Source organism: Brachionichthys hirsutus, chromosome 14, assembly GCF_040956055.1.
Source record: "Brachionichthys hirsutus isolate HB-005 chromosome 14, CSIRO-AGI_Bhir_v1, whole genome shotgun sequence".
Lineage (NCBI taxonomy): Eukaryota > Metazoa > Chordata > Actinopteri > Lophiiformes > Brachionichthyidae > Brachionichthys > Brachionichthys hirsutus.
The window spans coordinates 5,245,320-5,271,856 of record NC_090910.1 but is presented as its reverse complement, the minus strand read 5'-3'; the positions used below and the strand labels follow the sequence as shown (position 1 = coordinate 5,271,856).

Sequence of the window (26,537 nt, the reverse complement as noted above, 5' to 3'; positions counted from 1 at the left end):
CAAGGTTAAGGTAAAGTCGGCCAGAATCGCACCGGAAAAAGAGATAGATTTTCAGGATAAAGGTTTAACATCTATAAAGTACTGTAGTTTATTCAGGATGTATGGCTTGATTTAAGTATTAAATGTTTAAATTGCAGTTTTATTTGTGATGTGTATTAAGTTGTCCTGTGGCAAGGATATGTAAATATCTTTTTAAAGGAATTCCACCAAGCACAGCCTGCAAAAAGGTGGTAAAGACTACAATGTTTTACTTTGAAAGTAATAACCGGATGTTTGTAGCTTAGTCGGAGGAGTCTTTCTGACACCTGTTAAGGGAGGACTCCCGATGAGTCCCCCAACAGAGACTCATCACAGACCGCCGCCTGCAAGAGGAGGAGGAGGAGGAGGAGGAGGAGGAGGAAGAGGAGGTGACAGGTCGGGGCTGTAAATGACTGCGGCTGTGGATTCGTCTGTCTCCAGGCTGGCCGCCGTGTCGTTCTCTTTTATTCTGGAATGTTTCGGGATCAAACGGCAGGTGTGTGATTTATTCTTTCTTTCTTTATTTTTTTTTATCTGAAAATGAGTTTGTCTCGCTAGAAAGTAAATTGATGAGTGATCTAAACACGTCCAGAGAGATAAAGTTGTATTTGTATTTTATTTGTGTATATGATTTGCTGTGACGTTACTTTAACGCAGTAAATTGTGCAGCAAATACTTTCGCGTTATTTGCTCTTGAGGAGACGCGACTTTAGAAGTTTTTTTTTTTTTTACACACTTGTCTGCCCTTCAGTAACATTACACGGAACACGACTCACTGAAGCCAATTTGCGCTAAACTTAATCAAACAGTCTCGGTGTCAGAAGTCGTGATTTTAGGTTCTATGAGTACTGAACGATCCCGTTGCCTTTTAAATCTTCTTTTATACGAAGCATTTACAAATAATTGTTGTAAAATAGGATTTCTCGGCGCGCGTCTGTTGAAGTCTCCGCGTGCGTGGAGATGCGCTCCGTGCAGCGTGGATGGACAACGCGTGGACGCGTAATCTAACTAAAATATACACGCGATCATATCAAACAAGATTATCATGTTTTCTCTGAGAGACGGCCATCATCGCCCACTTTAAATGTATCTACTATTATAATATGTTTGCATGCGTTATACGTCATGGGGGGGGGGGTTGATAATATACTTGTTTAGTCAGGTGAGGTTTTAACCTGAAATTTGTATTGACAAATGTATTTATTTATAATATATATGAGGGAGTGACCAGGTTGGACAGGATTAGAAATGAGACAATAAGAGGGACAGTGAAGGTTAGACGTTTTAGAGACAAGGTCAGAGAGGACAGACTTTGATGGTTTGGACATGTCCAGAGGAGAGACGGGGACTATATCGGTAGAAGGATGCTGAGGATGGAACTGCCAGGGAACAGGGCTAGAGGTCGACCCAGGAGAAGATACATGGACGTAGTGAGGGAGGACATGAGAGCGGCTGGTGTTGGGGAGGACGATGCAAAGGACAGGGTGAAGTGGAGAAAGACGTTTCACTGTTGTATGTCTGGTATGACGGTCCCGTTCTTCCTGCTGCTGTTTGGGTGTATCTTACAAAATCTGGTTGCTGGTTCAACGCCCCACCTGTGATACAGTCAGCATGCGTGCGTCTTCCAGATGGATCTCGTACAGATTGTTCTCTTTCCTTTTGCAGCATACCTTATTCCTGTTGCGGTGCCGTCCCGGGTGCGAGAACGGAGCTGAGCCACCGAGTAACAGTCGCCAGGCCTGGGGGGCCGCTTGGATCAATAAGACATGCTTGCTGCAATGTTGCGCCAAAGCACTGGAGGAGGATCAGGAGCCGGCGGCGGAGGCGGCGGGGCAAAAGCTCCCCTTGGTGTCTCTCGGTTGCCTAGCTCCTGCGTGGGTCCTCCGTTGCCTGGCCGGGGGTCCAAAAGCGGGTCGGTTAGCTCGGACAGCCCCTCGGATAGCCCCTCCTCGGACCCAGACTATATCATGCAGCTGGTCAGCGATGTACGCAAGTTTGCTGACGTACTTCTACAACTCAAAGAAGTGTTCAACGCCAAAGGTACGTTTGGAAAGACGGATCGCTGCCATTAAGGAAATATTTTTGTCATTTCCCTGTACATTTTTTTTTTTTTTTTTCAAGCTTTTCTTGTCACTAAGTGAAATAGCTTTCAATGATTTGCCGTTGGAGACTGCGGACCTTTTTCCACATGTGCTTCCACGTCTTGGCTATGACTTGTCATTATGGTTCCTCGTTTCAAGTGACACAAACACATCATCCGTGACCTGCCTGCTTTGCAATACCGGTAGTTATCCCCCCCCCCCCCAGTGCAGGCACGGCCAGAGGGATTTGTAATGCACCTTAACTGCCCGTCGGCTCTCGTGTGCTGACTGTTTTTACCACAATGTACACAGTCCCAGGTTTATCCACCTGTTCTGTTCCACTGTGGCCTTGACAGCGTGGCCAGTCAACCGGGGCTTATCTCACTTTCACTTTTTCTTTTTCTTACAACTTAATGAGGATGAAGTTCCAAATACCTTGAAAAAGCAGCAGTTCATTCTCTGGCTGTGGCCGGATAACACAACAGCAGTGAGTTTCATGCAGGACATTGATCATGTCAAAGCGTAAACGCACAACTACCCTTGTCTTTAGGAGCACTTCATTTGTCAGTGTTGCAATAGCTCTTTTCAAAACCACAAGGAAAGTTTGACATGAGACTAAGATGAACTCGTGCTTGTGTTACTGCACACTATGTGGGTGGCAGCTGCATTCCTGACCCTGGTATGTTCAGCATTGGCTTTTTGGCTCCTGCTAAGATTTGTTAATCATAAGACCTATTAAAGAAGATCTAAGATAATGACATAAAGGCGTGTATGATTTTAGCTTTCTTCACCTTGTCACCACTATACCACGACACCCAATAAATCCTAGGCTTCATTTATTTGTTTGTCTGTTTTTGTCTGCAGAGGTCAGGAAATGACCGAGCTTGACATTTTGGTTTTCATGAGCAGGATTTGCAGCATTCATCTTTCTTTTCTGTGAGTTGTTGGCATGATGAGGATCAAGATATAATAGTCTTCGCGGGCTGGCTGGATTGATTGAAATCAGAATGTTCCAAAACATGTTTAAACATCCGTTTAAACTTTGTGCACCTAAAAGAGTTCAAGTGTAGCACAATTTTGCAACATTTAATATTTTAAGCTATTTGTAACCTTTGCAAGTAGTCCATTAAAAGCCTGTTCGTGCTGCTCCTCCTCTATTTGTGCTGACTTAAGGAGCTTAAGTTCCTACCTATATTATAAGTAATGGCTCCGACATGTACCAAAAAACAAACAAGTCACATTGACAAATACTTCTGGGGTTGACTAGCAAGCTGAGCAAGCTTTTTAATAATGACACAGCTCTACTTTTGATTACAGTGCAGCAGATACTGTTGCAGTTGTGGTGTGTCAAACAGCAGATGAAAGATCAACACCGCACGGCACGCAAACAAAGGCTCTTGCGCTGCAACAAGATTTCATAGCTGTCATACTCGACATTTTGTTCATGATGCTTGTCGTTAAGAAACCAGTTCATGCTTTGTGCTCTCTCCAAATACCAGTCAAACCTTAGAACATCACACTTTAAATGGAGTGGAAAAAAAAGAATAACTCACTAACAATGCAATTCCATGACTGTCAGCCAACTCTCGTAAATTAAAACTGCCTTCAATTCACAAGTCCTGCAAGCGCAAGCTGAATTTCTGCAAATAGAGTTGCAGAGATATGAGCTGGTGATTGCAAAACAAAGTATTCCCATTCGAGGCCTTGTTTTGGGTAAATGCAGGAAAGGGCAGATTAGGGGAAATGGGCGGATTACAATGTAGAAAAGGGAACCCTATATGATTGACGAAAGCAGCAAAGGGGACTATTGTGCCTCAAACCTAAAAAAAAAAATGTTGAAGGAGAATGTTTAACAGAGTAGTAATTTTTTGCATCGCAACAGGAAGCAAAAGTGTCATTGTTGAGATTTAGTATTCTAAGGATTCAGCAGAAGCTTGCTGACAACATTTTCAGTCACTGATTTTTGCTGTTGGATGTGGTTTCAATTCCCTTTACTTACAACAGTGTCACTTCATCATGCGCCGACTTTCACCGCAACCAAAGTAAAATGATATTACCCAGGGAACAATGTTCTTTGCAGCCTCTGCAAAAGTATCTGCATTCAGCCGGGGACGTGAATCTAATGTCCACTGTCCCTAAAGACTTCTGCACGCTGACGTGCTGCTGCTGACTGACCGCTTTTGCACAAATGCTACTTTCCCAAAGTCAAGAATAGCTGCGGCCTGTGGGATTGTTCTCTTGGGGGGGGGGGGGGGGGTTACTCAGTGAATTCCTCCATGTTTATTTCTCTAGCAATGCACATCAACCATAAATGGCTATTTAGTTGTGATTGGAGTCAATGATGTATGACTGAATTGGTGTTACGAGTGCTTGGCTTGGCTTGGGAACCAAGACCAGCTGGAGAGATGCCCTTGAGCAAGGCACAGAACCTCAAACGGCTAACATGGTGCTCGCCACATGCCTGCTTATCACTCCCCCCATTTCTCACCACATTTGTTATATAATCTCTTGTGTGTGTGTGTGTTTGTGTGTGTGTAATTACCCCATTGCAGGATGAATAAACTTGTTCTGTTCTTCTAATATTTGGCCCTTTAACAAACAATGGAGTCCAAACCTGTTATGGAGTGGCTGTGTTTTTTTAAGGAACTGTGCAGGTGATTGTTGTGCGTCTCCCCACCTATTATAATAGTGAGGGTGTTAGCATTCTGGCTGCCTGCCTTAATGGGACGGGTGTGTCGTAGGTGTGTTTGTGCCAGATGCTGCAAGGGAAAGTGATGGTCAATGTCGTGCAGCTTAAAGAGATCTGCACCAGGTTGTGAAGACTAAGACTGCGTCCGCAAAAAGGCTCTTTACTGTCTGAACACTGTTTTTGTCTTTTATTGTAAAGTCAGTTTTTTAGTGTTGCACGAGATTTGCAGTCTATCCGAACGCGGCTGTGGCTAATGTGCTTCCAGCCAGTGAAACTAGATCTGTGAAACTAAATATTGTACAATCCCAGAAACACGTTCTCAGAAGGATGAGTGTTCCTTCAGCATGAATGAAAGCTGTGTTTAAAAAAAAAAAAAAAAGGAAAAAGAGATTTCATATGTTTGTGTTGATCGAAGACAACCTTGTCAGCAGTGTGATTTGATCACAGGCAGTGAGTCATACAGTACATCTCTTCAGTGAATCAGTGTGGGATTCAAAGGGGTTGCCTTACTGTGAGCATGTGGTTGTGGGTTTCAATGATTAACAGGCCCCTACTTAAAATGTCTTGCAGGTCTTGCAATGACGCGCTGTAATTTCACCTGCCCACTATATTATGTTTGTTTCTCTCTTCAAAAACAGTTTGCAAGCACTGAAAATTATAACGTGCATGCAATGGTTTCAAAGTTCTTTATTTATTTAGCTATAGTGAAATGTGCTTTTTTGATCTTTTTGGGTACCTGTGGCGTAATCTGCTGTGATGCTTCGTGGGAAAGTGATTTTGTCCTGGGTTGTTTGAGAAAACCTAAATGCTATTTTAGTAAATAACCCCTTGTGAAATACCAGCCTAAATTTAGCCATACTTGGGCTCTTCATGTACCATTCCAGACTTTCTTAATGACTGTAACTATGCTCTGTTTAGACAGTCTATCCCACTGAGTCTGGGATTCACTGTAAAGCATTGCAGGCTTCTTCATGCCTCCAAAAAGTTCCTTTTATGGTTGTTATACTGTGTCTATTTGTAATGCCACTGCAAATTATCAAGCACAAAACGGCCTGCCGTCTTTAGTTTTAAGTTACTTTTAAAGATCAAGGTACATTCTCTAAATTAAATTCTCCTAAGATCTCAATTTAATAATGTATACTTATGTTTTAACTGAGCTCCCTAAGTCGATTTAGCAGGGCTAGATTGTTGGTCTCATAGCCCCCGGGATTAACGGCGCTGTGACATATGGTTGTTCCATTTATCCCTTCTGCCCAAGGAAACCTAAAATCATACATTATGCTGAGCACCATCCGCTCTGTATTTAAGTATTGCTGTATTTAGGTGACAAAAAGCATGCTTTACTTGTTCTGTTGAATTATACACCACCTGCAGTTTAAAAAGTTGTCTCCTGAAGGATCTCCCTCTCTGTGTGTGTCTCTCGTCTTCCTTCCCTTTGCGAAGATTTACTGTTATGGGTTCTGTTTTTTGCCGGGGTAGCTTTGTTCCGGGAGCGGTTTATATCTGCCGCACACCAAGATGAAACTGCAGGATTCCCACACTACACAGGGTTGTGGGCTTCCTGCTTTTGGTTTGTACTTTTAGACACTCCACACTGGTGCCTTCTTGCATTAACGATGTGGAGCAGGCGGCGTTTAACTCGGAGCAGGTAAGATTTAATCGACACCCGTTTGTTCTTTGATCAGATTAAGCGCCTTAATGCAAAGAAGTCAAATTTATCCTCTGAATAAGATTAAAGTAGTCTTTTAATCTGCAGCCTCCAATCCTGCATTGGATTAAGTCATTTAGATTTAAGAAAGAAAGCATTCATTTTACTTAGTCAGTATGTTTTGGAAATTTGTTGAGCCACATTTACATGCAACTAGAAGGGATTCAAAGTCTTTAATTGATACATTTTTAATGCATATTCATGAATTATTTCAATCCTAATTTGCTTTAACAAATATCCTTGCAATCTGAAGGATTTCTCTTAAATATAATGATGCTCTTTGAATTCATGAGGTTTTATATTTCTACATTTCTAGGACAGCATTTTTTTATTCCCCTTAAAGTACAGACTCAACCATTAATTGAAGAACTGATTAAAAATGTTAGTCCAAATAATTTCGGTGGAGGAACTTTGTTTTCTCTGCTTGGCAAAAGGGAAGAGAACCTCTGCTTGATGTGGAGGTAAACAGTCATGAAGCATGAAGCATGGCCAGGACCAAATGGGGTCTGTCCTGTCTTGTTACACTGAAATGAGGTGCGATTGTGCTTTTAAAAAAAAAGAAAAAAAAGAACTGTGTGTGACTGAACTTGCCAAAGCACGTAATGCATAAGCAGCCTCTGTTCAATCGACCTCGCCGTATACTGATAATAGGTCCCAACCCTTTCTTGGGGAGGTATTTGAGCTCTGGCTCATTCATGCTGGAGGTGTCTCGGCGTTGTTGTGTTTACGGCCCTTGAAAGGACGGGCAGGTGGAGATCAACACGGCCTTCGCGCGCCGCTTAAGGCCTCGCTCTGCTCGAGCTGTTAATTGTAACCATGGCAAGAAACAAAACAGCGAGTGCCCCGTGCTCAGAGAGGTTGTTTTCCTTGAACTCATGTGATGTTTTGTTTTGTCATCCAACTGAGCGAAGGTGTGTTTGTCTCAATCCCATTTTTCCAGTGAAAGCCTTCAAACGCAAGAATCCCATTCTCTCAGGATTAGGATGCTAGTAAAGATAAACAGTGTCCTCTTGTTTTCAATGCTGTGTGTTTGCCCCCCCCCTCGCCCCCTTGACAGGTGTACTAAAGGGGCCTGTACTTGCTGGGCGGCTCTCCCAGCTCTCTGGCCTCCCTGCATTACGCAGCTCGGGGAGGGCTGCAGTCTCTTTATCTTAATGCCTGACTAGTTTGGCTACTAGCTGGGGGTTGCACGGTGGGGGGATTTGGGCTTCTCTTAAAGACAGCATAGTTGGAATGCCAGCCTTCAGAGCTTTGCATCAACAGTAGGCGGTGGTGATGGGTGAGTGTGTGTGCGTGCGTGCGTGTGTGTGTGTGTGTGGGGGGGGCATCCAGAGAGAAAGGATGCCTGTTTTTCCTCATTTTGACAGACATCTCCAAAGAGAAATGAAAGAGGGGTAAAAGAAAAAAAATCTTCACACTACCTTTTATATGCCAAATTAAGGGGGGGGGGGGTGAATATTTTCATTGAATATAAAGGTCTCTAAAACATTATACTACTTATCCTTTGCAGTTTGTGGAGGGTTTTAATTCCTTGCTATATTCTTAGTACTTTTGAAGTAAAAAAAATCTTGTTTTTCCCCCAGAAGTCAATATTTATAACAGTTATTTCTTTAGCTTTAAATCTTCATTCACGTTTGGTTTTGTGAGCTAACCAGACTAACAAAGCAGTATGGCTGCAGAGTTGGGACATAAAAGCCCCCCCACCTAGGTGGAGAGTGCTGTTTGTGTGTGTGTGTGTGTCTTTGTGTGTCTTTGTGTACGCAGTCATGGGAAAAAAAGAGTTTGAAAGGTTAAGCAACAGGGAATACCTCGGTATGAGCATAGAAGTCTAGGGTGGTGGGGTTTCTCTGCTTTTAACCAGCTTCATGTAATCTACAGAGGTGGACGGAAGTATGTTGGGGAGGGGAATATCGAGGGGTGAGCGGCCCACCCATTGCGTTGACCACAAGTCAAAGGTTAAGTGGAACCATTTTGGAGGCCGCTTTGTAATCCGGCAAATGGTTACAATTTCAATTCAAGCGATGGGGTCATTTTTGAGATAACAGCTGTTTTGAAAAAGAATGTGGACTTTCTCCTCAGCCAATTAAAGAAGAAAGTAAAGGTTATTGAGTCACGCAGGGATTATTGAACCCACTTGATTGGGGAAAAAGGGAGTAAGTCTCAAATGGGCCCCTTGAAACACCTTTTGATGAATACATAGTGTCTTTGAAACACTACCACTAAAGATTCCTGTCAGAGGACGAGGAGCTGGAACGTCTCGCCCTGGTCCGATTCGATGGGATACATGGAGATGTTCTGGTTGAACGTGGTCAAAGCTTACCCCGGTTGAGCTTCCTATTTAGCCACCTCTGTTAAGAGCGGCTTCCATTTGTTGGGACCTTTGCAGACCCAGTTGTGACATGTTTAATGATTTGACACTTGCTTTGTGACAAACACCCCTCCATTCTCCCAAATGTTTTGAAGCATAAATAACACATTGCTCCCGTGATTTTCAACGCATGACTGAGCATAGCTAGGGTCGGAGTGGAAAGGAATGCTGCAAAGTCATTTTGTGTCAGCCTTTTGTTGACGTTTTGTGTTCCAAAGAGTCAAGATCTTGATGCTTCCTAAAGTGAGTGAATTTCCTGATGCTAAATATGGAGATAAAGCCCCAGCATCCTCTTTCAGCAATGGCTGTTAATCCGCTTTTTGCTGTAAAAACTTGCAGCTCATTCTATTCATGAAAATGACTCTTCATTTCAGGTTTATACACTAATTAAAACAAACATTATTTTCCATTCCTCCTTCTAAATCTTAAATTCTATTCACACAGACCTTTTAACACATCAGTGGACATTTGTAACTACAGATGGGCCTTGCTTCCCTTTACTGAGACACTGTCCATGTTTGAAACTTTTCTAACACTTGCATTACAGTGTTTGTCAGAGTAGAAGTTGCTTTTCCCATTTTTTGATACATGGTGCATGTTAGCTCCACTGTCTTAACTCATTCAGTGCCAGCCATTTTCATCTCAGCTATATGCTATATAGTGCCCCAGTTTTTGCTCATTTTGCCTGATTTTCCAAGCCCCACAGAATATATCTTTACTATGACTATGCAAACACCGAACCTATCAAATGTAAGATTAAAGTCTCTTCTTTCACCATTTTGTGTCCCAGAGTCATTGGCGGTTGAAGAGAGGCAGGTTTCAAAGTCAGGGTTGGCAGTGAATGTTTGGGTTTCAAAAAACGTCTTTAGACGTGAATGGCAGTGAATGAGTTAAAAATACACACTTGTGCTAACCAAAAATGCTTTATCCTGAAGCTTCATGTTGAACCTGCATAGGGGCTAACATTTTGGTTCTATACCAAAAAAATAAGATTTTATTACTGAGGTGTCATCTTGATGGAGAATGATTCAATATTGTTTTCATTATGGACCCCCCCCCCCCCCCCAACCCCCTCCACCCTCACTTCTGCAACTCCCATAATCGCTCCCGAACAAGAGGCTGGAATGTTGGGTTTCCACAATGCTAATGAAGTAAAAAGCTGGCAGTGTGTTACTAGCAGGCTCATAGCAGCTCCTGATCCGCGGCCTCCTTCTCATCAGGATCAGAGACCGATCCCCTGTAGCCTTCTTTCACCAGGGCTTATTATGCCCAGGAATGTCTCTTTGCGCTCTCTCTCTCTCCTTCTCCCAAAACCCCCACTGAAGCAGGGAAGTGGGGTGCAGGGGTAAGTTCAGGACAAATCCCAAAGGAGAGAGCTCTATCCCAAGTAGACCCCTCCACCCAAAAAAGCGCAGGCACCATCCCCACCAAAACTCCTCCCCTATCAGTTCTTGGAATCATTTTGCCAGTGACCATCATCCTTTGGCAAAGCGGCATACACACACACGTAGTCCAATCTTCCTTTCCCGTGAAAAGCCTCCCTTGTGATTTATTGTTCCATAAATGCTTCATGTGGCCCGTGAGACGACAAGCTCCTCTGTTTGATAGTGACAGTATAGTGCCTTTTCTGCCCTCAAATATGTTCACACCTAAAAGCTAACTGGTCTTTCACGAGGAAGACCTCACAATGCTTGCAGCAGCTTTTCTGGTTTTTGCCACTTACCAGTTTTTAAATCGGCTTCTATCATTGCATTTTTTTTCCAACGCAATTTTCTGCAACTGAATTTTCTTCTCTTAAATGGAAAATATCACTGCTGAAACAAAGTGGTCAGATCTTGCTTAAAATGGTCCTCCCTGGTGGAAACAAGTCTTTTTCTCGTTGTGTCTTGTCTAGAATGGCAGTTGAAGGGTTAAATAATCAGTCCCTGTACATTATTCCCGTTCCTGCTGAGCTGGTGGAGGCAACCATTAATGCCTTGCTAATTACCCTCCATTTAGGATAATCCAACAGGCCACACAACTTCCATTGAAGATGGAATCCCATGGAGGTTTGCAAAGGGAAACCCATTCCGCAGAGTCTATGCTTGTCCCTAATAAACCTTGCTGAGTCTTGAGGTCTCCAGGACTTGGGATTCAGTTACTCGGTCAATGAATGGGGGGTATATAACGTTTGTGGGGTGATTTAGGCCATTGTGTGTATGTTGTCATTGAAATGATAATGTCCACAAATGGGCTCTGAAGTGATCAGCAGCAATTAAGGGCTTAGTGATTGAAGCAGCTCGCTGTGAAGTCGGACCCCTATCAACTTATTGTGGATTGGGGTCCACGTATAAAGATGTTGAGATAAGATCAATGAGAAGACTGGTTTCTCTTTACAGCTGAGGATAAACAATGTCATAAAAGCACAAGCACACAACACATTGTGTGCTTGTGCTTTTTTATTTAATAAAGCTAAATGACCTCATAAATTAATTAATGCCAATAACTAATAATTATATTTAATTTGTGAAATAATAAATTGCCAAGTAAGGCATATATTTAAAGGTGTGTGTGTGTGTGCATTTGGTGTGAATATATATCAGAAATATTTCATGTGGAACAAAAAAAAAAACAGCTAGATGTAGTTCATACATTCATTTACATTTGCTCATTTCTTTAATCAGTAAATATTTCGTGACCTCTTTCCGCCACCTTGACATGAAACCATTTAAGGAGGTTAATTGATACCGAGGAGCATTTTGTTCTTTTTTTTCCCCAAATGTGGGTTACTCACTGTTGGTAAATAGGTAAAACCACATACCTGAGATGCCATACTTTCTCTGGGTAACTGATTAACCAGGTTAGCAATATTCCAGTTATTATGTATGGATTTGTTGATGTTCTTTATTTAACTGTTTCTGCAGTCTCTACATCACTGTAGTGAATCTAAGATTACGTTCAATGGTTTATGACCATTTCATTGAGGAACACTAAAACTGATTGTATCATCATTAGTTAGAGGTTAACAAGACTCATGGATAAAATAGCTGACATTGATATTTCAGTGCTTGATACCAAGAAGACACTGTGGCAAGGAACCGGTCATGGATAATTATTTTATTTTTGTCCATCACTGGGTGATCCGTAGTCCCGCTCATGCTACATTACAAAAATAGAATTTGAATAGAAAGTGATCAATGAGAATGAAATGGAATATGTACATTCTGATTTAAGATCCAATAAGGAGTAAATACATGCAATTTATTGATCGAACAAAGATTCTCCATAAGACGGGCACTCTGCGTAATAAAAGGCAGCCTGAAAGTATCCCAAATAAAAGCACGATGAAATGTACACATTGTGACTTGGGAAAATTGAGTATACTGTACTTCTTACTGTGAAAATATTATTTCTAACTTCCAGAGCACCAGGACTGCCTCCACCAGGCAGTCCATGAGCGTCTTGGGGAGTTGCTCCGAGTCCTGAAAGCCATTATCAACAAACACCAAAGCCTCAACTCGGTGGACATCCTCAGTACGGCTGGAACTATCATCGCCAAGGTCAAAGGTGAGCTCTGATGAGCAGATATCCCTTAAATACATACACAGATCTGTAACTCTTACAACTCGTGCAACTTTCCCATAAAACAGCCCAACTACTCGTCAATCAATGCTTATCTTACCCTCCTTTGACAGTTTTATCTACTGGGCATCCACTACTAATATGTCCTCTGTAACTGTCCGCCCATGTCCTAAAAATAACTTCCATTGGAATGGTTTCTGTGTAGTTTCCTGTTCTCAGATGCAGCAGCATGCGTTTTAAACCCCATACTGTGTGCAAGAAAATAATATTTTGGAATCTGATACCTGATTCAGAAGCAAGGCAAGTAGGTTTCCTTTGTCCTTTGTCTGCCAGTCCGGAGGGGAACTACACCGGAGAATCTCATTCAATCTCCCTTCGAGATCAGAATCTGGCATACAGGTCGCTTCTTACCCTGGCCGGCACACAAGAATCCCTTGGCAAAATCTTGTCTCAATTTGCAATGCAATGAGTGGCTGCATGGCCTTTTTGAAAAACCTTCACCTGTGCAGCAACTTTAAGACATTAATGCATGTTAGTGCACTTCTTGAACCCCTGTTACACACATGATATTGAAACAATGACAGACTGCAGACTCTAAATCTAGCTTTTCAACCCTATAGCATCATAATTTAGAACATCAGTATTCATTATCGTTATGCTTAAACAGTTTCCTATTGAGTTAAAGAAAACAAAACAGATTTTTAACAGTAGCTGTAACAATGTAGTTTTTACATAATTCTGTGCACACTGCAAGCCATGTTGCCTTTTCTGCCACTAGGGGGCCAGAGTTGGACACTTCTTGACCCTCTCGTCCTGAAGTCTGTGATTGTGCAGAAAGTTATTCACATACAAATCTGTCATGCTGCTATTTAAAGAAGCGTCCGCACCAGGATGTTCTTTTGTTCGGACATCACTTTAAAACAAAAAGACTAAGAGCAGTCAGTTGAAATGTTAATGAGCCCAACATTATATCAAGTAGTCGTTTCTTCAGATTCGTTACTTCCTTTATCCTGTGATACTCGTTCGAAGGAACTCCTCTTAGACCCGAAGTCTGCGTAGGACTTTTGCAGCTGATGACTGTTTCGGCAGTGTGGAGGTTCGCTACTGAAACAATACCATATTTCCCTGATGATGTAACTTCCACGCTTGGACCACTGGATGGGGCCTGAGCGAGTACTGGCATTGTATTCCAGAAAGCCCCAGGATGTCCTGTTGGGGGTAGGGGTCGGACAGCGGAGGAGATGTAATGGCATAAAATAATTGTGTGCTGGCCACCATAGCTGGGCTGGGTTTGGAAGAGGCTCCCAGGAACCGGTGGACATTGGGGCACATCAAAATCCATTTTTTTTCATTTTTTCAACCAAGCCACTTTCAACATTTGCGATTCTGAATCTGAGAGCGGACTTATTACTTTGGATTTTGTCACCATTTGCTGGATAGTGGAATATTTGGTTGGACCCGCTCAATGAATCCAACTTTCTTAGCGGCTGGATGGATAAATTGTATTTTATTTTACAAAGGGGTCGTTTTTAATTTTCAAGGAATCAAGGAATTTTTTTATTGTCACTCCAACATTTCCACGAAGGAATGCATTTTAGTGCCACATGGGAATACTAAGGAAAACGTTGAGGTGGGTTATTGTATTGACGACTTACAGGTTTTTGGAAACATTTAAAACAAGTTAAATGTCTACTTCTATAGCAAAGACATAATCACTTACTAAGTTTCTATTTAAAATGTCAGCTCTGTGGAACTCGAGACATTTCCATTGTTCTAATGAAAAGGAAAGACCGAGGAAATCATGGAGCCGGTGACCTCACTGATTTGTGTGTCCTGTCTTGTTTTCTGAACATCTCGCTACTAGTGTATTTTCTCCCTGGTCATTCAGGACAGGAAGTTTATTTTGAGGACTGATTACAGCCATATTTACTCTGGTGTTTTTCCTCTGTTCTGTCCTCAGTCATCACGTTGTTTAGACTTGCAGCAGGAAACTACTGCCTTACCAGATTACAGCCAAATATACACACTTGCAGTCTGCTTATCTCTTCTGATTTAAGGGACCGATGTTTTTGAATTCCTCTAAGGGAGCCGTTTTTGTAAATCTATGAACACTTGAGATGAAAATTTCTCTCGAGCTCACAGTGTGATTTGAGGAGTACAGCATGACTCAAAAAAATATTCATCCATGACATCATGCACAGGATGATGAATCACACCATGAGGTCCATTCTTTAAACAAGTTTGTGTTAATGCAGGATACCTGCTGTGTGCAGAGTTCAGGTTTGCTACAAAAATGTGACTTACTGCTGCTTAATTACATTTTGACAGGCGTGAACTTTAAGGAGGTAAACGAAGACAACAAACAGGAGCTTTTCGGAGAGATCTACACCTCAATTGACACTTTGGCATTCACCTTTGGCAATGTGTAAGTGTGACTCACTGATTGGAATTCCAATGGCTAATTTCAAACTATGGAACAGTCTGAGTATAGATACTGTTTGTGAAGTGCAGATAAGGTGAAATGCGAACAAAAAGAAAGGATAAGGGATCAGCCAAATCATTTGAAGTTTAAAAATAAATCAACACATGAACTGTAACTGGCGTCAAGGAGTTTGGAACAAACAGATACTACTGATTTGCATTGTGAGAACTGGACCATTCCATGTATTTTTAGCTCCAAAGCTTTGACCAGTGCCTGGTTTGTCTTCCAACTGCAGCTGTATGGGATTGTAATTATAAGAATTGCCCCTTTGAAACTCATAAAACTGACTCCTGCAAATGCGCTCTGTGATCTCTTTCACCCTTCGTCACCTGTTCTTTTGTGTTTGATCTCAGAGTGTCTGACTTCCTTATGGGAGATGTAGACAATGGATCGGTGTTGGGGCTCCCCCTGACTAAGAGAAGCAGGGTAAGACATGTACAATATTTTCATTGCGTAGTCTTGTCCATCGCCCCAAGCAAATTATTTGCTAAATATTGGTGAGGTAAGAAATTCACCAAAATACAATTGGCATGAAAAAATAAGAGATATTATTTTATTCAACATTAGTTTGTTAGTTCCCTAAAGGACACCAGGTTGAGTCCTGCATGCCCTGAATTGTCAAGCAAAAATATCTGAAGAATAACCCAGCAGAGTTCAGGGGTTACGCGAACACAACTTCTGCATTGTTGTTCTTCCTGCTGTAGATTTCGTAACTGTTCTTAAGAGGAACTTTCCGATGGGCCTTGTTTTGAGCATGTTGGCCCAACTTACCGTGCCTTTACTTGCAATCTCCTCACTGTAGATTTCTTTGTGTTTTTTTCCCCCACACAGTCTTTTGAGAATCTCTCTGTGGAATCTGGAGGATCTGGTCTAGAGAAAGATGATCTGCCAGGTAAGATTGAGCTGTGTAACACAGCTAAAGTGCTGTGATATAACTCTGTGAAAGTGTCAGTGAAAACTAATCCTGGAAAATTAGCTGTGAACATGGTTGTTTAGGAATGAATCTTCTCTTTTAGCTGTGTGGCGATAGTGTTTTATACGTGTGCTGTTAGTGGAGTGAGAGCAAAGCTACTTCACATGCAGCAGTAGCTCTTGTCAGTTGCACTTAATTTAAAATGGTATTAGCTCATGTCTCACTCAGCCAAGGTTTACTGAGGGGATTTCTGTGCGACTCAGAATCAAGGTATTTAAATTTTACAGTACATGTACGTATTGCAGCAGCCGTATTTCACGGTGAGGCTGGTTACTATCGGTCATTTTTAAGCCCATCTTGTAAAGCTTTGCTCCTGGAATTCTGCTGGTTATCACAGGGCCGAGTCGGTCTGTTGGGACAGAAGAGGTGGACAGGACACTGCAGCGACAGGACAGCGGGGTGGAGTCGGCACTGCTCTACGCAAAGACCTGGTCCAAGTACACCAAAGATCTGCTGGCATGGGTGGACAAACGTCTCAATATGGGTGAGGGAGGTCGCATGAAGGGATTCAGCGGCTTGTAGCCCCCTGTGCAAAAGTTAAATGTCATGTGTGAGTGTCATGAAATATGGACTTACCTTTGCACTGAATTACACACTGTCATGTAGGTGGCCAGGTTACTTTGATGAGAGATTTTATTTTTCAATTAGTCATGTGTGAGTGTCATGAAATATGGACTTACCTTTGCACTGAATTACACACTGTCATGTAGGTGGCCAGGTTACTTTGATGAGAGATTTTATTTTTCAATTAGTCTTTTTTTTAAAAAAAAGTACTTTTACTGTTCAGGTCAACTTTACTTTGATCCATTTGCAGATATCGAGTGCGCAAAGAGTTACGCCAAAATGGCAGAATCTGCCAAGACGCTGGCAAGTCAGCAGGTGAGTAGATGCTGTGACGGTCTGACATTCACAATGCGACGCCGCTGCCATCTTTTAGCTGCTGAGAGCTGACATTCAGACATTCCCTCACTTGAAGGAATTCATGCCTTTCCGTGAGATCTACATGACCGCCTTCAAAAATGACATTGAATACAGCCAGCTGGTACTTTACACCACTGCAATACTCCAAAGCAACAAATTCATGCAGGTAATCCATAAAGGGATGTGCTTCCACGTTGGAGCAAATGAAAACAAAAGGATTTATTGACTGCATGTGTTTTTTGTTTTTATCCCCAGCCTCTCCTGGCCAGAAAGAATGAGCTGGACAAACTCAGAAAGGAGGTCAAGGAGCAGTGGCAGAGGCAGCAAAAGAAGATGGTGAATTTATTGACACGCCGGTTCCATTGGTCCATCCAAGAATGCGCTTGAAATCCATTAAATCTAGTTCTGCACATGCTTAAATGCATTTCTTTGTTATGTAATCATAAAACCAGAGCATTTAATTCATTTGCAAAGATATTTATTTAATTGCATTGTGACGTCTTCTGTCGGAGTTGTAGCTGTGGGTTTATTGTTAGCTATATTTACACACTGAGCTTTAAAGATAAAGGCGGGAAATGGCCAAATCCACTTCTGGTAGAGATTGCTGCGCCATATTTTTAACTGAACTTTACATCTTCTGTGTGTGTGTGTGTGTGTGTGAACTGTACATGCATCTTCATCTCCAGCACGAGGCAAACAGTGCTCTGAGGAAGGCTCGGCTGCTGCAGGCTCAGCGGCAGGAGGAATATGAGAAGGCCAAGGTGTCCACCAGCCGCCTGGAGGAGGAGCAGATTGGAGGAGCAGCAGGAGCCAAACAGCTAGAGAAGAGGCGCAGGCTAGAGGAGGAAGCCCTGCAGAAGGTAAAGCGCCTCCCCTGTTTGGCCTGTGTTCTTTTGAAGTAGCAGGTTGTAAATCACTGACACAACTTTTCCCATCTTGTAGTAGTTTTTTTCTCTCCCTGAATTACTCTTTTTAATCTTTGCTTCACCAATCAAAAATTCATCCTATTATTTTGTCCTAATCAGAACTGACTTTTGATGCTGAGGCGTCTTTCTCATGTTGACAGGCTGAGGAGGCCGGAGAGCACTACAAAGCCTGCCAGGCCGACGTCGGGGTGAAGAGAGTTGATCTGGCCAACACTAAGAGCGAAATCATCACTAAGATACGAGAGATGGTCTCTCAGTGCGACCTCACCCTCAAGGCTGTAGGTTCCGACTTTTACGCTGTAAATGTTAATCGGCTGTTTTAAATTCAGACCAAGCATTGTGCATCGAGACGGACTGATGATGAAGCACGAATGCCTGATATACAGGTTGTCTGTTCCTTGCCAGGTGACTGTTAACTGGTTCCAGCTCCAACAGGCCCAGGTCGTGTCCCTCCCAGTCAACCACCAGAGTCTGTGTGAAAATTCCAAACTGTACGAGCCGGGTCAGCGCTACATCGAGTTTGTTAGGAGTCTGCCCACCGAAGGACCGCGCCTGGAGTCCCTCTCCTTTGATTCAGCTGTCACACAAAGCACAGGGTGATATATCAGCAACATATATGTAATATAAAGAAAGAAACACGTGGATTCAATGACCGGTTTAGAAATGATCACAGCAGAGGGTTGAATTCTAGGAAGCATTTTTCTTAACGGAGAAAACTAAAACAGTTTTTTTTAAGCCGTCTCAGTGGTTGAAAACTGTTATTCGGTTATCCTTCTAAATAGTCTACAAGAGTTTAAATAATGTCCGCAGTAAAACAAAAGCACGTTTCATTGTAGAGGGTAGGTGGCGACTTTAGAAGTCATGAATGAGGTCACTTGAAATGGCGTGTTCTTAGGCTAAAGGGCGATACTTCTGCCAGTATTGAGATCTGACAAAGTGAACCCCTTCGGATTCCCTGCCTTAACAAGTTAAGTTAGTGGCAATGTCATCTCATTAATTTAAAGAAGAAGAAGAAGCCGTGCTTGTGGTGAAATGAGGTGGGCCTCACTGCTGAGATGTCGGGTAAGGAGAGAGCGAGCTTGTTTTGGAAAGCGTAAAACAATTGGGTGTGCAGAGCTTCCTGTGGAAATGACTGTAGTCACGGGACGGGAGCGAGGAGCTGGGGGGGGGGGGGGGGGGGGGGGGGGGGGTCGCTATCACCTAACCTCGTGTGCTGTAGTCTTCAAAATGTAGCCAATGGATCGTTTTGAGGAGGATTTGGGGAAATGTTTTCTTGCTTTGATCAGAAAGCTCAGTTTTCATTTGAGAAAGTTGTGATTGTGGCCACACACACACACACACACACACACGAGTTGATGATGAGTGCTTATGTGAGATGCAGAAGGGTGATTTTGTTAACAATGGCTGGCAGAGTTCTTCAACAGCGTTTATTGTGAATCTTAATGAGTCTGCTAGTCATTTTTAACCTCGTAATCAGCTGCTGCCATTGAATGGAATTATAGAGTCGGATCTCATTTAAAAACGTTTGAAGGGAAGAATGTTCTTATCTAAGCCCTATAATATGAATTTAATTATCACTGTCAAATATAGCCAGAAATCTAAAAAAAAACAATGGCAGGTTAGGTTAAGTTCAAGTTTATTAACAAAATTGTGAGGAGTGTATTTTATGTTTAATAAACCTCTCTTTTTTTTAAATATTGGATTAAATGACAAAAAAAACCCCATTTCCTTTTATGCATTAAATTGCATATCGCGACAGATCATCAGGATATCTAGAGTACGGAGTTAAAGTTAAATCCTGCCTCAAATGTATCCCCCCCCCTCACTAGGACCCACCTTTCCACAAAGTTCCATTGAAATGTATACTAAAGATTTTGAGTTGTCCTCAGAACAACAAACAAAAGGGCACAGACCCAACTCTCCTTGTCTGATGTAATAAAAACACAAAGTAACTGAGTTTACGAACAACAAGCATTTATTTTCACCGTTTTCCTTCCCAGGATGCCCGTCAGCAAACGCTCACTAACTGGGAGCCACTCTTCCCACAGTAACCTATCCCAGATGTCCGTGGCCTCTGAACTCCCGGGCGCAGATGAGGTGGGCAGTCCCACCAACACCCAACACACCAAGGCGGCAGAGAGGCGATCCAACGGCAGCACTGACGTCCAAGGTATGCAGGTTGAATGACATGGAACTACAGGAATGTTTGGGCACACTTTAACAGGCCGTAAATAACGTGGAGCAGAGAGGAGATAACAGCGTCCACATTAGCTCCACGTTTTAATGCGTTAGTTTGTGTGTTAGCAGGATTACACAAAAATTCCTTGATGGATTTTACCAACATCTTATCTGCACGTATGGCAGAGCAGAACCTTAGGTTTTGGAGTGGATCCAGATAAATGGGTAGATTATTTCTCCACCTTCTTTCCATTCATTACACACAAACTGCCTGACGGATTTTGATGGAACTTTATTCACTGGTTGTGCGTGTAGCCGTGAAGACGATGTTACATTTAGAGTGGATCCAGATAAAGAGGTGAATTCAGGAATTATTCTTTCTTTTTTTTTTTTTAAACTTCTTTGAACATTGCTAGATGAGGCTTCAATTATATTAGAGGGGAGTGTCCGTTCTTGGCAGAGGGATGGACGCTGTAGAACTCAGTTTTATTTTTAGCTTATGTGTTATTCATGTGTGTGAGACCATCAATCAAGCAAACTTCAGTTTTACAAACTTGTTCATAAAACAAAGTGCTAAACAAAGCTCTGCATCCATCTTGTTGAAGGCAAGACCACCTCAATCCATGTCGTCCACGTCCGCTTTAAAATTACCTAACAAATAATTCACTTGCATTGGAAACCAATCATTCGTTAACATTAGTATATCATCTATATTCTGTTAAGAACATAAAAGCAAAGTTGGCTTGTTATTTTCTGGGTTTCAGTCTTTGATTGTTCTTTTTTAACTTTTTATTCAGCACTCCGGAGTCAGGCTCCGTTTCGTCCGTGGGCCTCTTCCAGCCAGGGTGGGGGGATGTGCAGCGACTCGGAGAGTGCAGGAGGGAGCAGTGAGTCGCGGTCCATGGACTCGCCCACTGCAAGCCCAGGTAAAGCCAGACTTCGTCACTCAGACCCAACTTCATCACTATTTTAACCGCATCACACGGAATTTAGCTTTTGTCACTTGATAAAACATTTCGATGAGTAAAACTTGGGGGGGAAAAAAAAAAGAAACCTGAAAGTGTGCAGTTTTAATCCTGACTTTTAAGATACCAAAGAACTAAAACACATTAACATCCTTTGAAATCTGAATGTTTGTGTTTATTCCCACTCATCCAGGCCACAGTAATCCTAATAAAAAAGGAAGTTCACTTGTTGTCTATTCAATTCAGCCCAGGAAGACGGAACATCTGTTTTCCCACCACATTTGGCTCTCAATATCAGGTTCATCAGTCTTGCATCGTCGATAAAGAAACCGCACACTGCAGTCGATAGATGACATAAAACATTCTGCAGCGCTGACCGTCAGAAGGCCCCCTGGGGGCCTACACATGTTGTTTCAGATTCATTTCATGTTCATCCAGGTTTCCTCTCACATGCTTTTCTTTTACATTGTGCAACTCTTCAGCACGCAAACATGAAGTAAAAGATTTTGTGTCTGCAAGGTGTCATCAACACTTCCTCTGCTTTTCAAAAACACTTTCATTGTCCTAATGCAGGTGTGTTTTCTAAAGGTTAGAATGCAGGTTTAACCCAAAGACTGTGTGAGACCTTTGTGGGAGGTCAGAGCTGTCCTTGTGTGAAGGAGACATTACTACTAGTATAAATACCATCTCCTCCGCCCTCATACTGTCCTACTGTGTAGACTCTGACTAGCCTCCTTTCGGGGCTTATAAAAGCTCTATTTGGGACCGTTAGTCGAGGTGTGAATCACCAGCAAGCCTCAACTAGGAGGCTCAACAACAAGGAGCGCCCGTCTTCATTTGGCACCTTAAAGAAAGTTGTCTCAGCCAAAAGTTCATTGCTTTCGTTTTCCCACCACGTCGGTACCGACCACAGGAGACTGAGGGAAGTACTGACTAGATTTGACTGAAGATGTGGGCTTACAGGTGTGTCCTGTCTTGCTGTTCAGGAGACTTCAAGAGGCGACTACCCAGAACCCCCTCCACTGGCACCATGTCGTCGGCTGACGACCTGGATGAGAGAGAACCGCCCTCTCCCTTTGATAATGGTAAGACCCTCATTTTCCGCTCATGCTTGTGGGTTTATTTGCAACATATAAATATTTCCATTACCGTACATTGATGCTGGGACATTTATTCCATTGTGTATTTCTTTGGAAACATTTTCTAATAATGCACACAGTGTCTTGTATTTCTGTATGAAAATGGCCCTGTTGCTTGGGAAGATCCAAATGTGTTTCTATGTTACAGAAAAGACAAAAAAATGAATTCTAATGATTTCTTTTGTTTCCTTGCTGCTTTGTTTGTGTGCCACCATTCTGCAGCTTTAAATGACATTGAAACAGCCAGCTCCCCGGGTCCCTTTAGAAACACCCAGATGTCTAAAGCTGCGCAAACTCACAAGCTCAGAAAGCTGAGAGCCCCATCCAAGTGTCGCGAGTGTGACGGCCTGGTGGTGTTTCACGGAGCAGAGTGCGAGGAGGTAACCTTTGTCTCTTCTCATTTAGTTGCAGAACTCTTACCATGATCCTTGTTTAGACCTGCATTAAAAGTACCACAGCATTCAGACTAATTCAAGCTTATTTAAAAATATGGTCACTTATGGTAAGCAAAAATCAAAATCACCTCATCAAAACTTAAGGGGAAAAGTTGATACTGGCCTCAAGAGACCCGATTCACCAGCTGGTCTGAGTCGGGGAACGAGCAGGGGGATGTTCATCTCCATCACCCTGTCACTGTTTAATCAACATGTAGATTCAAACTAATTATTTTGAATTGTATATATTTTGTTTTTATCATTAATGGCTGTTAAATAGCAAATGTTGAGTGTTTTATCCTTATTTTATCATTTTAATTCTCTCACTATAATGATGAAGTTCAGCTCTTTTCTTACATCATCAATTCCAGCAGTGTGTCCCTTTCATACTTTTCTGTTTGCAGTGTTCATTAGCCTGCCATAAGAAGTGTCTGGAAACCCTGGCCATCCAGTGTGGCCATAAGAAACTCCAAGGGAGGCTTCACCTCTTCGGCATTGACTTCACGCAGGCAGCCAAGAACAGTCCCGACAGCATTCCCTTCATAATACGGAAGTGTACATCGGAAATCGAGAACAGAGCCCTCAACATTAAGGTGCTGCCCATCAAAAAATGGAAGATGAAATAGAATTATCAATATTTTCTCTTTTACTTGATTGAACAGGATCAGTAGTTTAGCTCAACGTCTGCATGAATATCTCTTTTCCCCCGTAGTGAATGTGTCTGTGTCTTTTAGGGTATCTACCGGGTGAACGGTGCCAAGTCTCGCGTTGAGAAGCTGTGCCAGGCCTTTGAGAATGGAAAGCACCTGGTTGAGCTCTCTGAGCTTTATCCTCACGACATTAGCAACGTGCTGAAACTCTACCTGAGACAGGTGGGCTGCTTTTGAGACCACGCTGTAAATATACTTACACCTGGAAAGACAGTCATTTGGATCAGGACCTGATCCATTTTCAGCAGTAGTATTAATTTTTCTTTGTTTATTTTTTTGGCACGACTCCTCATCCCTCTTATCTCGCTTCTAATTCTGTCCCGTTTGTCTGTTTATTTTCCTCTGTTTATCATTCCGTTCTTGTATTCATTTATTTGTCTGCTCCCCCCCCCCTCTTATATTCTTCCTTGTAGCTTCCAGAGCCACTGACTTTATTCCGCTACTATAACGATTTCATCGGCTTGGCCAAGGAAAGCCAGAGTATCATAGTGGAGGAACTGGAGGCGAACCGGCTCAGTCCCACCCCAATGACTTCAGCCCAGACCAGCATGGCGCTCAACCGGGTCCTTTTCAAGATCAAAGACCTCCTGAGGCAACTTCCACCGGCCCATTACAAGACACTGCAGTTCCTCATAGAGCATCTGCACCGGTACGCTGACCGCATTCAGATAATGCCTTTCGCTGAGTGTATAAGTATAAAGGGAAACCTCATTAGGAATCGTGATATCAGATTCAGCAGACGGAAGATCGTTCTGATCATCTTAGCCCCTCCTCTCTCCAGGGTGGCAGACCATTCGGAGGAGAATAAGATGACGGCCAGCAACTTGGGCATCATCTTTGGCCCGACGTTGATCAAGCCGAGACACGCAGACGCAGAAGTTTCCCTGTCCTCTCTGGTGGATTATCCATACCAGGCGCTCATTGTTGAACTGCTGATCAGACACCACCACGTAGTCTTCGACAAGCCCCTCAGTCCCCTGAGCGCCATCGCCACTACAGACACTGAAGCTCAGCCCCACCAGGAGAAAGGAACACAGCTCAGCAGGCACTCCAGGTCGCTGGGAGACATTAAGGAGGTAGTGTCTTATTTTATTGGTATGAAATGCAATGTTTTACATGAATATACATTTTTTTTACCCTGTTCTTGTCTGTCTGTTACAGCAGAGCTCTAAGGTTTATAAGAGATATTCCTCCATTATTCCTTCTTCACACCTACTGGCTGAGGTTCAGGAGACCCCGCCAAGCCTTGATGGAAGTGACTTTAATCCTGGTCAGTACTGTTAGAAAGATGGGCAGCCAATAGAAGGCATTTTGTGCAGTACTTCAGTGTCTTCTTCTGGATGCGGGATTACATATAAATGTCATAGTTTCTGAAATTCGAATTATTTCACCCATTATGTTGCCGTTTAACCTCCTGTTAATCGCTCTTTTTTTCTCAAAGCCGATGAAGTGGATTCAGAGACCTTCAACGGGGTTTTGTCGTCGAGCCTCCCTGAGGTCACCCGAGAGAGAGAGCTCAGCCGTTCCAAGCACATCACTGTCACCAGGGTCCAGCTTCGTCACCCTCACGGCAAATTCTCCTCCCGGCCAGCGAGCGCACCGGGTCCAGAGATGAGCAACCAAGGCCACGTAGACAAGAACAACACTCGGAATACTTACAGCCAAGATGGCAGGAAAGGCGGGAGTTTTGACCAGTCCATCGAAGAGGTGGATGAAACGGACAACGCAAAATTGCGAGTGAACACGCATTACCGGAGTACATTTATTGACACTCAGACGTTACGCAGGACCTGGCACAAACAGTACAAGCATGAAGTTGCTTCCAGAACAGTCAGAATTGCCAAGTCCGGTTCTCCCACACAGGGCACAGCAGGGGATGAAAGTAATTTATCCGCTTTTGTTCCACTGACTTCATCATCAACCGTCTCCACTGGGGATGCTGAGAGTGCTGCTAGCGACATCTGGCCCGACAGATCCTGCACTGTGGAAGTGCAGCCCAGCAGGACTTTAAGAAGAGAAGATAATGTAATCAATTACAACTGTGTCACTACAGCTTCCAGGGCTCCAAGAACTCTGCAACCTCCCCCAGGGACCTTCTACAAGCCCCCATCAGGGACCAGAGCAAAAGCACTGCAGAACTGTGCATTAGCCAACAGTGCTGAGGAAGAAGAGGAGGAGGAAGAGTTGGGAGTTGAGATAGAGGCGTCTGTAGATGAGCCTGTTGAAGACGACATTGAGCAGGCCGCCACTAGTCAGTCTCCCAGCTCTAGCCCTGAGGGACTGGGCCCAAACCAGGCTAAACCGGTTTACCAGAGACTAAGGTCCAGACACCTCCCCGAGGTCGAGCACCGAGAGGCTCACTTTGTGTGATCGATCGCCTGAACATTGGGGCGAACACAGCGCGAGGATGTGACCAATGTGTACCATATTCTACTGGACAAGGATCAAAGACGTTTCCCAGGCGACCATGGCGCTGTGTTGGCACTTGCATGGACTCGCAAAAGACAAATAAGATGCACTTAAACTCCTGCATACCCTTAAGACATTTTACCAATAGCTCATTCACCAATCACTCACTCATCACAGCCTGGCACCTTGTCAGAGTATTTGTACATCTTTATTTTTTATTTTGTACACACCTCCTAAAGGCTTAATATCTATGTATGTTTATATACCCCAAAAAAAATGGTTTCAAATTGTTGCCACAATATTGAAATAAGTTTGGTGGACTTACCTGGCATCAGTACTCGCACACAAATCCTCCGAGTCGTGTTTCCTGTTCGTCGGGATGTTTCGAACTGTTACCTGTTAGTCATGATGAATGAATTAGTTATTGTCTTGGGTTAAAAGCAATCACCTTTGTTACACACTTGTACCGGCAATATCTGTTGCCGTTTGCAAATGTTTAAGCACCAGTTGCGAAGGGTATGCATCAACTCTTTTTTAAAAAAAATATATATACATATTGCTCAGCCTGTATGGTGCCGCTGAATTTTATAATGTCATTCTGTCTCTTGTTTTAAAGTAATATTTAAATTTCTCGATAGTCAAAGCTGTTTCTTTTTCCAAACCGGTGTAGTTTTACGATTAGCCCGAAACCGTGCATCATTTATTTAAATTGTATCTGTTTCTCGCTGTGATGTACAAGGTTGACAAAGAGCGTTGAAAAGCTCAGTGTAAAACAAAGAAAAAAACAGGTACATTAAATCAAATGCCCTTTTGTAACTTATTAAAATATATCTGGCAACTTTCACAATCTTTTTTTCTTCTTTGCATTATTAAAACTTGCCGCATCTTTTTTTATTTAATAATTATTTTTTTATTTATTTATTCTAACTTTTATTGCGTTGCCATGCAAGACCTGTTTGATCCAGGAAATTAAGT

General features: G+C 42.8%; 1 protein-coding gene across 1 annotated transcript; it reads left to right on the top strand.

Moving 5' to 3' along the window:
* The first annotated feature begins 1,784 nt into the window (after positions 1 to 1,784).
* arhgap29a (Rho GTPase activating protein 29a) lies at positions 1,785 to 26,403 on the top strand. Its single transcript, XM_068747757.1, has 22 exons — positions 1,785 to 2,058; positions 12,267 to 12,410; positions 14,754 to 14,850; positions 15,261 to 15,333; positions 15,739 to 15,799; positions 16,218 to 16,364; positions 16,695 to 16,759; positions 16,857 to 16,967; positions 17,057 to 17,137; positions 17,488 to 17,661; positions 17,868 to 18,005; positions 18,133 to 18,323; positions 19,728 to 19,897; positions 20,703 to 20,831; positions 21,857 to 21,955; positions 22,232 to 22,389; positions 22,848 to 23,036; positions 23,178 to 23,315; positions 23,567 to 23,802; positions 23,935 to 24,229; positions 24,315 to 24,423; positions 24,595 to 26,403. The coding sequence occupies exons 1-22, from the start codon at positions 1,785 to 1,787 to the stop codon at positions 25,521 to 25,523; spliced, it is 4,008 nt and encodes a 1,335-aa protein (XP_068603858.1). The 3' UTR covers positions 25,524 to 26,403.
* The last annotated feature ends 134 nt before the right edge of the window (positions 26,404 to 26,537 follow it).

Bases quoted from the DNA above. Each gene is read 5' to 3' on its own strand.
- arhgap29a (XM_068747757.1), top strand. From the start codon at position 1,785: ATGCTTGCTGCAATGTTGCGCCAAAGCACTGGAGGAGGATCAGGAGCC. The intron at 2,059-12,266 runs GTACGTTTGGAA...TCTAACTTCCAG, and splicing joins AGAAGTGTTCAACGCCAAAG to AGCACCAGGACTGCCTCCAC. The intron at 17,662-17,867 runs GTAAAGCGCCTC...TCATGTTGACAG, and splicing joins AGGAGGAAGCCCTGCAGAAG to GCTGAGGAGGCCGGAGAGCA.